The sequence below is a fragment of the Myodes glareolus genome, chromosome 27 (genome assembly GCF_982192425.1).
Source record: "Myodes glareolus chromosome 27, mMyoGla1.1, whole genome shotgun sequence".
Classification (NCBI taxonomy): domain Eukaryota; kingdom Metazoa; phylum Chordata; class Mammalia; order Rodentia; family Cricetidae; genus Myodes; species Myodes glareolus.
In genome coordinates, this window is record NC_142052.1 from 9,424,182 (window position 1) to 9,438,350 (window position 14,169).

The 14,169-nt window shown below is 38.8% G+C and overlaps 1 protein-coding gene across 1 annotated transcript in view; it reads left to right on the top strand.

The window, feature by feature from the left end:
- Sema3d (semaphorin 3D) overlaps positions 1-14,169 on the top strand; it is a 193,627-nt gene that overhangs the window by 132,045 nt on the left and 47,413 nt on the right. Inside the window, exon 8 of the mRNA XM_048433583.3 lies at positions 7,331-7,473. Coding sequence (XP_048289540.3) covers positions 7,331-7,473 — 143 coding nt within the window. The remainder of the gene's footprint in view (positions 1-7,330; positions 7,474-14,169) is intronic.

Sequence of the window (14,169 nt, forward strand, 5' to 3'; positions counted from 1 at the left end):
CTCCTTTCTTCCATCATATCCAGTCTGGGACCATAGTCCAAAGAATGACGTCACTCACTTTTAAATGGATTGTCCCACTTCGGCTACACTAATCTGTAAGACCCTCAATAGACAGGTTTGGAGGCTTTTATGAATGGTGATCTTTTTTAATCCCACCAAGGTATCAATCCAGATTAACCATCATACTTGCTCTGAGTTTTGGTTCTTCAATGACCTTTCACTTTAATTGATCTAAAAGTCTGCAAGTAATATTTAATATATGGCTCTTCCATTTGAACTGCCCCTCAGTGCCAGCTTCCTGATGTTATCTGTCTTGGTTTTCTTAACTTCCCCCACCTATTTGCCTTGTGCTTATCTATGATCCTTTTTCTCCCCTTCAGTTCCTTTATCTAATCTGTCAGTAAGCAGCTCTACTTCCTTCAGACCTGCTATTAACCTTGATCTTTCCGTGGCCACAATCATCCAATAAGCTTCATTGCCTCACAGAGATTTTATTGCCCTATCTGATGGTTTACTAATGTGACTCACTTTCATCTCTCCCTTTTCAGTTTTTTTTTTATATACCATACATGTTAGACATGATCTTGGGCACTTTTACAGTGTAATTCTGTTTAATGACATAGCCTTGAGAAAATTATTATTTGCTTGTTACTTTCAGGGAGATATTAGAAGTCATATACTTGGATACATAGCTAGAAAATTCAACAAAGATTGAAACTAGGATATATCTGTCCAGCTCTGAATGATAGACTGTTTCCAGTGTGTATGACAGAGACTTGGATGCACAAGCAGGAGCCCATGGTTTTATTTTATATTCCAGTTGCATGTGGGGCTAAAGCAAATTGAGGATGGGGATCTGGCAGCTAAGGTTAAAACTGACAGAGAGCATGTGTTTAGATCAGCAGTGGGAGAGACCACCAGAGCGTGGGCTGAACTGGGTCAGTGTGAGCTGCAGGGTCAACATTTGCTGAGGAATAAAAAAAAGCGGAGTGAAATCAGTCCACTGCTTCCAGAGAGCCAGTCAGGACCCCTTGGTCCATGGAAGTCAGGTCAGAGTAAGGAAAGAAGTTGCAGAAACTATGGAACATTCCTAATAATGAGGAGAGAACTGATGGAGGAAGGCAAAATATTGGCTTTCAAGAAACATTTCTATCCTCTGTCATGAAAAATGGTCATTTTGTACACACATTGAGAACATGGCCCAAAGACAAAGGTTAGTGGGGTTTTCTGGCTGACTTAGGAGTGTAAAGACCAAAACACAGATGATCTATGCTAATTGATGGAACGAATGTTAACTTAGAAACTATTTTTTTAGCCTTACACTTCACAAATTGAGATACAATGGGCAGAGGGTAGTGCTCAGGTCTATTAGCTTGTTCTAAATTAGGACATTGATGTTTTGTAGTAGCTACGGGAATGAAAACCATTTCTGATTTAACTCAGGATCTGGCACAGAAAAGCTAGAGACATGGGCTGCCCTATGTAAGATTCAGACACCCATTATGATAAACAATGGCCACCAGTAGAGATTTCAATTTAAAGTAGCATTAATAAAAATCAGACAGAGCAGGGCATGTACCTCAGTAGCAGTCGATCCTCCATACACAGGAGTCTAGGCTCAATTCCTAGCACTAATAAATTTGCTTACTTATTTTTTCAGCCATATATCAGTTCATTGTGCATATCATCTGGAGAACAAAATCATTTTGAGGAGTCCTAACATAAAAAATTTCCATCAGGGCACAGATGTCTTTGAAATGTCTGGTTTCAATTCTCATTGCTTAGGAGTATTTGTACAATAGCCTGTAATTACATACTGCAATGTATTTGTAAATTTTCTTCATTATTTGCATTGTATATGGATGTAAAACTTGGTGTTGAGGTTCACAAGAGTATTGTTGAGTTGAAGGAAGCTATGAATAATCTATTATCAATAGTCAGCTCCGTGCCTACTGTGGCTTCCACTTCTGCATGTGTCATTATATTAGCGTATTATTTACTTCTTGTGAGCTACATATAAGATCGTGTATCAAGGTTTGCTTTCTGTGCTTGCTTCCATGTTTAGTTCAAAGTCCCACATTTTTATAGTCACGTGATAAGCTAAATTCTTTTAAACCTGGTACAACATTTAGAGAGAGTAAAATATAAGGAGCAATTGTAATATTCATTATGTGTTTAGTTGTAAAGATTTGTATACTGAACAATTGTTGTTAGCAAAATTATCATGGATTTTCTTCAGTAGATTTTAGCTGCTCGACAGCTTTGGGAGTTTGACGTCCTTAAATGCATACCATGTTGTGTCCTGTGCCCCACTTGGCAGCAGCCAGAACGAGAACAGCTAATCTCTCGCTTTGCCTGTTAAGACTCATGTAGGACCGCTACTCTCTGAAGACCAAGCCCTCTTTTGTGACTCAAGAGGCATGGCTCCTCAGAGCTGAGATCTTCATTGCCATCTGAAGCTCCCTCTTAAATGAGCTATCAGAATACAGAATAACAAATCCGAAAGCCTTTGGGCTGTTCTAGGTAAAGTTCAAACTGACACATCCCCCATTAACACAACCTTTAAACACACCATAATCTTTAAATACCAAGACAGGGACTCAAGGACAAGACAGCGTGGTTGTTCAAGCAGAACTGAGCTTTACTTAGAATCTCAGGGTGGAATGAAAGAATGTCACCGCCTGGAAAATGAAAACGACTAATGAACCTTGGATGCATGTGTTTTTGTTTTCTTTCTGGAGTAGCTGGGAACTTTTGTTTTAAATTTTCATTTTTACCATATTAGAGGGGGTTTTGATTTAAAGTTTCTGTGGAGACTCTCTGTTGTCTGTAAATTCTCCCACATGGAAGGAGAAGTTAAAACAACTGGAGGAAGACACAGAAGAAACAAAAGGCGATTAGAAAAATCACTGTCAACTAAGTACGGGGGTAGGTGTGATCACCCCGTGCAAAAGAGCCTGTGGGAGAAAGAACAATGTTGTGTTCTGCAGGCTGAGGTTTTTTCATCTTCAATTGGCAGTATCTTGGGGTGTCATGCTAGAAGTTCAGTTGTGAAAATGCATAGTTTCAAACTGTCCCTACGAGGCCATATGTTTTAAATGCCAGAGGGTGGGGCTGTGCTATAATAAAGCCCAGGTGTCTATTGCTATGATTTTAAATTGTTGAATTCAACAGCCATGCACTAATTAAATGATGGCTATTTTTACCCAAATTTGGCAGCAAATCAGGAAAGAATTTCTATCATAAAATGCTAACAACAGTGCTCTAAGACAGAACCTCAGTGTAATCTACAGGAAAGAAAGGCCCTATTCTCAAAACGTGTATTTATTTTTAGCTTGTAAGGATGTTTATTGTTTAAATCACAGAACAGAGTACTACTTGATACTCAAACTTCTTTTCTGTAATTAGATTTCTTCATGTAATAAACATTTGGCTTAGACTTTCCCACCGTTCCCCTCAAGAACAATCTTCTTCCAAGACCTATAAAAGAATCACATTTAAAAACGAGTAAAAATCAGTGATGACTGACTAACACAAAGTCATGCATGTTGCACGTTATATTGTTTCTCACAGTTAGCGCATCAGTACTTGCAATGCTATCCTAATCTCCTCCATTGGTGTCATATACATTCCTGAAGTGTGGGCTGCTGTCACACTCTACCTGTTGGTCACCTCTGGGGTGCTCTCTGTCAGAGGCTACATGCTGATTTTCATTGTCACAAAGGCTGCCCTGTGCACGCCTGCAGTCCTGCCACAACATGCCCCAGATGTCTGTACTTCCTGCAGAATTGCTGCTTTTCTCTTCTTCTTTACATATGGTTAGTTTCTGTAAACAAAGTGACCACCGACTGGCTCAGATCAGCTCAGGAAATCATTCTCCCGCATTCCCACAAGCCCCTCTTCAAAAACTTTTTAGAGTTAAGCAATTTATTTATTTTTCAGTGGAGGGGCTCACTCTATAGCCGAGACTAGCCTAGGACTTACTATGTGAGGTAAGAGTGCCTTGAACTCCTAGCTGGCTCCTGCACCATCTTTCAAAGGGCTGGGGTTACAGGCTTCAGTAAGTACTCCTGGCTTGAAAGATATTCTATAAACATTTTCCTCCTTTCGTTTTCAGTTTCCTATTATTTGATATTTTTCTGTTTGACATTATGGAGTCTTCATCATCTTTCTAGAGAAAGATTGTAAATTTTCAGTGGTCTTTTATTTGTTTAGTTTTTTTTCTTATTTTGTTTTGTTTTGACACAGAGTCTCACTGTGCAGCACTGGCTGTCCTGAAACTCTTTATGTAGAGCAGGTTAGCCCCAAACTTTCAGAGATCCTCCTGGCTCTTCCTATCTCCACATTTCCCATGAACGACTACTAGGATCAAAGGTGCAGAGCGCCACACCTGGAAAGAATGTGAAGTGATATCTCATGATCTGAAATTTCCATTGTAAGTTTATGTTAATGAGTTAGAGAGATGGCACAGCAATAAAGATCATTGACTGCTCTTTCAGAGAATCTGGGTTCAAATCCTAGAAGTAACATATTAAATAGCTCACAACCAAAGGTAACTTCATTGGCAGGGCACCCAAGGCCATCTTCTGGTCTCTGTGTGCAGCATGCATGCAAATGGTACACAGATATATGCTAGCAAAACACCCATGCACATAATAAATTAGAATGGAATGAAATAGAATGTAATTAAAGTTGAGAAATAAACATGTCAGTTGAATAGATACGAAAACATAGTATCATTTCAGGAGTCATCATGTTGCATGTATAACTTTTCCTGCTTTGCATTTCAGTGCTGTGGTCTATGATGTCCCCACTAATGTCTTGTTTAAGATCCTGTCCTTATCTAAATGAAGAGGGCCAATCATATTCCGAGGATTTCCAAATCATTTGTCTTAGCCCCCTTTGAGCTCACTCTAAGTACTGAATATTTACTTATTCAATCTTGGTCTCTCTCATCCAGTCATAATCTTCATCATTAGCCACGGGCTAACAATAGGTGGAGCTATTCCCTTTCTCCATCGACAGAGTGGTCATATCCATTTTAATGACTTTTGAACGCAGATGATTAAAAGCATCTCACAAAGGCTTGTTTTCTTTTAATGTCCACGATTCTAAACTATAACTCGAGATTTTCATCTGGTTTGGCAGCATTGTATTAGAGACTGTTAAAGCATTCTTTAGAGTGTTATCAATCCCCAGTTCTATGTCTATAAGAATGCTATCATTTTCTATATTGGTGCTCTTTTTTATTATTGTTTTCCTATTTTTGATGCAGAGTTTCTCTGCATAACAATCTGGTTGTCCTAAAATTCAGTCTGTAGACGAGGCTGGTATCGATCCCATAGAGATCTTTCTGTCTCTGCTTCCAGCGTGCTGGGATTAGGGCTGAAAACTGCTCATTGCTTGATATGCACACAATGATGCTCATGAATGTGTGCACCCACGTGTGTGCCTGTGTGTTTTGTTCTGAGCAAATATTGGTCTTGAGATCCCGACCCACTTCTGCATACAAAGTGCTGGAATTCGAGGCGTGTGCCACCAAGCCATTTGCAGAAGGCTGCCATGAAACCTACTTTATGGGATCTTTGATCACTTGCCATGCGTTTTCTGGAGGATGATTTTTTTCAGAACTCCCGAGATGCATGGGCAGAAAGCATCCAGAACAATGTGATGTTCTATCTCCTTTCTTCTGTACCTTGAGTGTTCAGTGCCTTGATTGCCACAGGTGCCTCAAATATTCTGCTGAACTCAACTGCTTCCTCTGCTCCTCAAGAGCCGTTTTCATTTTCTTTGCTTTTATTCAAAACATTATTTCTGAACGAAGTAGAGATGTGTTATCAGGCAGCCTTACAGTTACACCAAACATCAACATGAACTGACCAATTCTTTATCTAAGCAAGTCATTAGGAAACTTTATCTGACTTGGAAGTAGTACAAAGGATTTTTTTTTTCCTTTTGTGCTGCAATACTTTGTCACGGGCTATATATGAGGGATGGCTTTCTGGGTCAGGACAGACAGGCTTTGCTAACTTTGAATAACTTTATGTCATTTCTACAAGTACATGATGCTCTCAGGTTTCCCAATCACAGGGGCCTCATAACAGGACAGTCACCATCTTCACCACTGTCACCTTCAAAAATCACATTGACCTTTTCCTTGCTTTGCGGTTTTGTTTAAAAGCTGCCTTATTGCTGAGGTCTCTCCTGCCGATGGGACCCAAACTTAATGCAGGCTTAAACCCTGCATTACTATTGAGGTGTCTCCAGTCCTTCTTACGTTTTCTCTTTTGGAGACAGATTCTCACTAAATAGCAAAGGTGGGCCCAGAAATCACTGTGGATGCCTTGTACTTGTGATGTTCCAGCCTTTGGCTCCAGAGTACCTGCTAATACAGGGTAGCGCTGCTAGGACTAACTAACTCATGTTGATTGAACATCAGGCACTGGCAGTTGCTCAGTGCTTTTGTATATAGTAACCTACTAGTTGATACTATTTAATACTGCTAGACAAATAACATTAAAAGTCTTCTATTATATGTAAAAAAAAAAAACCTGGCACATAACTAGCCTCTTGAACTTTTAAGTAAGATCATGTCTCCAAAATTCTCTGGGACCACCTTTAAGATACACCCGAGAATGAGAATCTCCAGGGCATGTGCTGGAGAGGACCTAAGCAGTATTGGTTATTTTCATCCCATCTCCGGTGAATTTCACACAGTGTCATAAAGAATACCACAGTTTACATGACCGATGACATTTCAGGTTGCCCTAAGTTCACTGACTATAAAGAAGTAGTCTCATGAGAAAGAGGACATAATAATCACAGTATTGCTAGACAGAAAAAGACTTTGAAGGTAAGTCGTCTGCGCTTCATTTGGTCAACAAGGGACCCTGTATACTCTACAGACAATGCGGTCTCTTAAGATTGTATTGCCTACTGACCTCGAGCCTGTGATATTCCTGTAATTAACTTCTATGGTGTTTGCATAGTAATGATGAAATCGTTGAATAAAGCATTTCTCGGGATATATATCCCTGTGATTATACGGCTGGAGACTGATTTAGTGGAAATCACTGAAAGTTGGAACCCCCAGACACTTTCGCAGCCACTCCTGGAATTGCTTGCAGACGTGAGCAGCCGCCCTTTGTGCCACGGCATACACCCGCACTGACTATGTTGATCGGCACACCTCGTTTCCTGCATGCTACTCTCGGATCACTTTCTGAAAATTCTGCTATTTTTTTTTTTTTTGTATATAGTGGTCCCAGAGATGATTCTGACTGGATGATCTTATTGTTTTAACTTTCACCTCTCTCTATTTTCCAAACAGGAGCAAAGTTTATTGGAACATTCCCCATTCCAGACACCTATAATCCAGATGATGATAAAATATATTTCTTCTTTCGGGAATCATCCCAGGAAGGCAGTACATCTGACAGAAGCATTCTTTCAAGAGTTGGGAGAGTTTGCAAGGCAAGAGTCATTTATTTTTTCTTAAGAACCATGACTATGTGCATGAAGTAATGCATCTTTAGTATTGAAGGAGAGGAGATCATCCATTATTGAGAAAGCTGAAGATGAGATCACAGTTCTGTGCAGTTCAGACTCCTATACATGTGCGATTTTTGAGATGTAACTTTAAAGAGCAAAAACAAGTTATTTTCCAATCTGATTTTTGGTTCTTATCTGACTCCCTGGTCTTGCGTATTGTTGGTGCTCTGCTGATGTTGGGTACCATTCAATGCCCTTACCCATAAGACCATTCACTGTCGTGATCCCCAGAGGGAAAATGTTTCCATGTTACATTAGACCATCTCATCTTAAAATTGAATAATCACTAGAGTAACTTACATACTAACAAAATCATGTCTATATTTTTACAAATATACACCACACATAGAACAACCATGTCTTTTGTTTGCACCAACTGAGTTTGAAATACAATTCTATTTTATTATATCAAATACTTCCTATGCTATTAATCCAGATTAAGTTCTGAGAGAAAAATGAAGAAGAAAAGATAACTAAAAGCATAACATATCTATTAAAAACCAATTAAATCTGAATATTGCCATTTTATATAAATTATACTGACCACATAAACAGCTTTAGACAGTTACATTTTGTTCCTTCAAGGCTTTTAGTTGATTGGCTATGGGCTTTACGGAATAGAGAAAGTACTGGAGCCAAACTCTTGGTGTCTGAATGTATGCATTCTTCCTGAATTTGCCTCTGCTGGAAGAACTCTCCTGAAGAGACATAAACCAGTTATGAACAAGAGCTGTTAAGTTAATAAATACCTTCTTCAGCAATCTTTCTTTGGTCTTAAACAAACTTTTCATTTTCTTCCATCTAAGCTTGTCACTTTTTGTTTCATTCTGTCCCCTCAGGCTTCTGAACCTTTCTAGGGGCAGGGATACAAACCATCACCATACTTGAAACTGTTAATGACAACATGTCTTTTGAATGAAGCCGACTTTTGAGAACAGACCATTCTTTACGTCCTATCCTAGCCAATAATGCTGTTCCTCCCACTGATCCTTTTTACCCCACAGGGGACAGATTGTTTAAAAGGCATCCTCATTCTCTCAGAGTGCAAAAAACTGTAGTCATCTTTTAAAGCCTCCTGCTAGGAATGAATGGCCAGGCCCGGAGTGCTCTTAGTGTGTTAGTGTACTGAAGCATGCCATATAACAATGGTATAATGACCCTGAAAGTCACGCAGTAGACTGACACTTTGTATAAGTGGGGTATGTTAAATGTGTCAAAAGGGGATTACAAGCAGTAAATGCATTTCATGAGTCCTTTTGAAAACAGTGTGTGACAAGTGCGCTGTTTGTGGGGAAGTTCAATGCTTATTTCTTAATGGCTATAATCCATTTGACTGAAATTTATTTTTAACAAAGTAAAGGTTGCATTCTGGTATAAATGAACCATAAAGGTAGATGAATACCTCAACCTTTGTCATATCTACAAATTTCTATATGGAAACTATAGTTAGAATTTCAACCATTACCCATGGAATGTTCTCTTTAAGCTGTGAGAAAATCCATGCAGAAATGAAAAGGCAGGAAAATAAAGCAGTAAAGGAGTTTACTCAACTCAAAAAGCCCCTGAGAATACACAATAAGATTGTGTTCTATCAAATCATGAGATCAAATAAAGATGTGATGTATGAGAAAGAAAACACTCAGTGTGGAAAGAGATGAGTCTCTTAATTGTTCTTTTAACTGTGTCACATCTTAAAACTGTTCGCTATATAGCCATAATCTATTGGTCAAATGTCCATGAAATCTGGTTCTAAATTCTTTGTTCGCAATTTAATTACCGCACATCCAACTCATATTCACCGTTACTTTTTATGTGACTTTCTCATAAAAGAATTCTGGCATTATTTGCAATTTATTCTTTTTGTTTTATTTCCCTTACTTAAAAAATGTCTTGATAATTATTTCTCTACTTTTATGTCAAACAATAACAAAACAATATATCTTTATTGTGAAACAAAATTGAGGGTGATAACTGTAAGAAATTAGTATAGAAGAAAGATCTCCTAGTAGGATGTGGAAGCCCCTCCGACTTTCCAAGGTTTTATTTTGTTATAATGGCAGTCCTTTATCCTGCCAGTTCAGCTCATATTTTCCCACAGTCTGTATTTGGAAACACAAAGGTTTTGTTCTTGCTGCCATTGTTTGCTTTCATATTTAACTAATAATTTGACACGGAAAGGAACTGTTGACAGTTTAAAAACATTCTGCCCCTTTTAATGTTAAACTTTAAAAATTGTTGTTATATTTACCTGGAAAAATCTGTTTCTCTTGACTTTTTTGTCATAAAATTATTTGTTAGAAAGAGGTTTTGGTAGTAGACTACCCTGTTACTCTCTTACTCTCTCTCTTCTCTCTCTCTCTCTCTCTCTCTCTCTCTCTCTCTCTCTCTCTGCCGTGCGCGCGCGTGCTTTCTATCTCTCTCTCCCCCTCTCTGAACACTCACAAAGATTAAAGATTGTCCAAGAGAAGGACTAATATGTTCAATATTATAATCTATTCATGCCTAATATTTGAATATTTCACCAAAAGCATCAACATATGACTTCCCTAGAACACACACGACACTGCTGATACTAAGCTGTTATTCTTTTTTTTTAAAAAAAGAAATCTAAATTACACTGAGGTAAAGGATATAAAAGAAACCCTTAAAGTGTGATGATTTAACTAGGACATATGAGAACTCTAAGCTATCAGTGACATTTGAAAGCATCATATGAAGGGAACAATTGAAATGAATTCTTTAGTGTGAATAGGACTACACTACATGGAGGAAGAGAGGACAAGCATTCCACGCAGTGTTTGTCAGGGCAGACCTTGCTCATAGGATGCTGAAATCTTGTATTAAAAATTCAAAGCATGTGTCGGGGAGCAAGGTTTTTGTTGTAAATTAGGTGATAAGATGTTTTGTTTCCATGATAGCAAGTGAGAACATGACCCTAGGCAATCGTGAGCTATTCAATATTTGAGGTGCAGAGAGGCAGGATGGATATATTTAGCCTGCATTGGAAGAATGCATCTGGATTGAGAAATATTTGTGATTAGGAAGCCTGTTTTATCCAACATAGTATGAATAAAGGCATGAAGGGTTATTTAAGAGATATTTCAAAGAGAATCCATTTGTACATATCTAAAGAGCAAATAAGTATCTTATTGGTAGATTAATTACAGATTAGTGTAATCCATGACCACGGTCATGGTCTTCTCTGAACTATTGATGCAGTGAATGGTCACATGTTAAATATGGCTTTAAAGATGAAAAACTGAATTAACAGTGCTGCCTTGTTCCCATCCTCAAAATGATATTGACCTCATCATGTGATAACTACCTCATAGGCAGTATCATCCTAGATGATGCTTATCATACAGAAAAGCACTCCTATATTCATGGTAACTGGGTTTTAGAAGACAAGGCAGGGGTCTTGACAATTCAGAGATGGTGCATTCCCTGATGAGAGAGGAAATTGCATAGATGTTATATTGGGACATTCTGCAGTCGATGTGGCTCTGGACTGTGTTAGCATATTAACCTACTTAAAAGTGTGAGCCCGAGGCTCTGTGGCATCTCAGCTCTCGAGTGTGAAATCTGCAGTATGTGTTAACTTTGGAGTTGTGGAAGTAACTAAAACTGTTCAGAAATATTTGTAGCAAGATGAAACACAGACAGAATCCAGAGGGACGACAGCAGTTTTAAATAAGATATAAATGTCCACCCAAGCAATTTGAGAAGAATTTGTTTTGTGGTATGGTAGGATGGGTAGGAGAGCTATCAAAAGTCACTGGAGTGATGTCCTGATAAAAACTCAGTTGCTGTTGGGGAGCCAAGCATCCATAATCTGCGTGCTTCAGACACTGATGCAGGGCAATAAAATAGAGTGGAGGGGGAAGAGAGTATGTGGACAAGACGGGAGGAGAAGAGAAAAGAAAGAACAAGGAAACCAAAGCAGTTTTCAATGATGTTAAAGTCCATAAATCTCAGGTACGAACACGATTTAAAAGCTAGAATTTGACAGTCAACACATAACTGATGACCTTTGCCCAGAGGAGAGAAACATTCAACTCAGTATACACGTCCTACCTTCTCTCTTTCTCCATTCTCAACCTACACAATGCAAACACCCATATCTTCTATGACTATTATATCAAAAAATGTAAAGTTTAAATAAGAGCATTGGATTTACATGTGGCATATGCTCAATGGATGATTGACTTGGATTTCTGGGTATGAGCAAGCACATAGCAATCTATTATAGGAGACTTACATGTAACAAATGAAAAATCTGTCATAGTACTTGAAAATGAGCAATCACACATATTATTTAGCATGGACATATAATAAATCACATATTGAAGTTGAAGAAGGTGGAAATGGTATCCTGCAGATTAACTACCAAGATATTTTGGCAAGCAATGGCATTGTATTATATTTCCATTTGCTTTGTTGAATTGAAGATAGTATTTCCAGGCTGGCCTGAAACTCACTGTACAATTCACACTGACCTGAAAATCTCTCAATCCCCTTCTCTCTACTTTCTGAGTGCTGGGATTCCAATGTGTGACATAAGGTCCCGCTGATATTTTATTAACTGTAAATGTAGAACTACTGTTATTTTGCTCTCATTTTAAAAAAAGATTCATTTTATTTTTATTTATGTGTAAATGTGTTTCTGTATGAGTGTACACTACATGACTGCAGTAACATACGGAGCCCAGAGGCCATTTAGTCTCCTGGCGCTGGAACTACAGGGCATTGTTAGCCACCAGAGATGGGTGCTGGGATCAAATTCTGGTCCTCTGGGAGAGCAGCAAATGCTTTAACCACAGAGTCATCTTTCCAGCTCTCTACTTTGTTCTTATTTTTAAAAATATTTATATTTATAAATGTATAGTATTTCTGAACACAATCAAAGTACCTTGAAACCATATTTGATAAATATTTATTATTAAGAACTATGAATTTTGGCTAAGATATGTGGAAAGGAGAGGTATCAATTAACTGGTATGTTAATTTCACATGACACTATGAATAAATAATAGCTCAGAAGAATACCATTATTTTAAGACTTTCTTTCAAATTAATAATGATTTCCATCATGAACGGCACATCCCCTAAAGAATTACCTTCTTGTAACATCATGACTTTCTAGCCCAACTATTTAGCCAGCCTTTCAAACTTAAAATAGGGTGCTGAGACTTCAATGATTTACAAAATCCTTGTTGAGTTCTATTTAATTGTTCAATCTTGTTGAACTGTCAATATTTTGAAGTACCAAGTGGGCCATCTTACACCTCGGTGAATTTCGGTCATTCATGGTAGATTATTTCTATCTCCATGGTGAGAAATTACACACTCCCTGGATGGTTAGGCACAGCCGATGAGGTAAATGACGGGGAGACTTCTGTCTATTTACTTTACAGTTCAGTACTTTCAGAAACCATTGTACCTATATACACATTCTCCTTGCACGTGTATGTGTGTGTGTGTGTGTGTGTGTGTGTGTGTGTGTGTTCAGCCCTTATTAATGTGTGGAAATGCCAGTCCCTTAGTGAGGCCAGCTGGCAGCTTTGCACCTCAAGGCTATTTTGATTACACGTGGATTCCCTTCATTTTTGGAAGCCTTGTGGCAGGCTTACTTAGGCAGCCCACTCTCGGTTCCAGCTGCGGGCTATGCCAGTTCCCTTTTTGTTTTGAGCATTTCCTCGTGTCCACGCCAGGAATTCAATTTGGATGGCCCTTTCACATAACTTGCCTAGGGGTCTCATTAGTAGCTCGTTGCTTCCATTCCACTCGCGTTGTCTATGTTGATATACGGCCCTATTTGGACAATCGCTGCCTTTGAAGATTTGTTTGTAAGGCTGATGGCACTCTCTGTATTTATTGATCTCCACCGGGCTGTGGGGTTCGTGCTTACTTTCGGCCTGTCACTTACAACCTAAGTGAGAGATTTAGTGCCCACAGTTACAGATGTGCTTCTGCGGCACTTCCGTCTGCTTTTCCCGTCAGAGTAATTCTTGGGAAGGGATTTATGATGCTGGCTGTAGCTTGTAAAGCGAAAATTAGTAGGCCTTGATACTACCTGAGAGCATGCCTACGTGTGCCCAACTTAACCTGCTGTGCTTAGAAATGAAATTCTTCAGCATAATGTGTCACCCATATTCCGCATCTCAAATACTCTCCTGAGTTTCTCAAGTAGCTCGAGAAACATTTTCTCCTGGTTTATGGATGTTCTGCAATGGCAAATCTCAAGCAGTTGCCTCTAAATATTATTTAGGAAACGAATAAGAAAACTAAAACAGAAAGAAAACTTTTCCTTGAAAAATCTCTGTGGACATTTTATGCCCAACCTAGTATAAAATTAGGTATTGTGGTGCGTGCCTGTAACCCCAGACCTTGGGAGATAGAGGCAGGAGCGGAAGTTCAAAGCCATTCTCTGCCACGTAGTGAGTTCCAGGCCGGCCTCAGCTACATAAGATGGTGTCTCAAACAAACACACAAAAACGCTGCTCAGTGTTAATGAACTTACTTCGAGGGAATCCAGACTTTCCCAATCCTTAGACCCCCAAAGAGTAATACACTCCAAGAAATTAGGACAATAAGAGTTAGAGTTATGGATTTACCTTT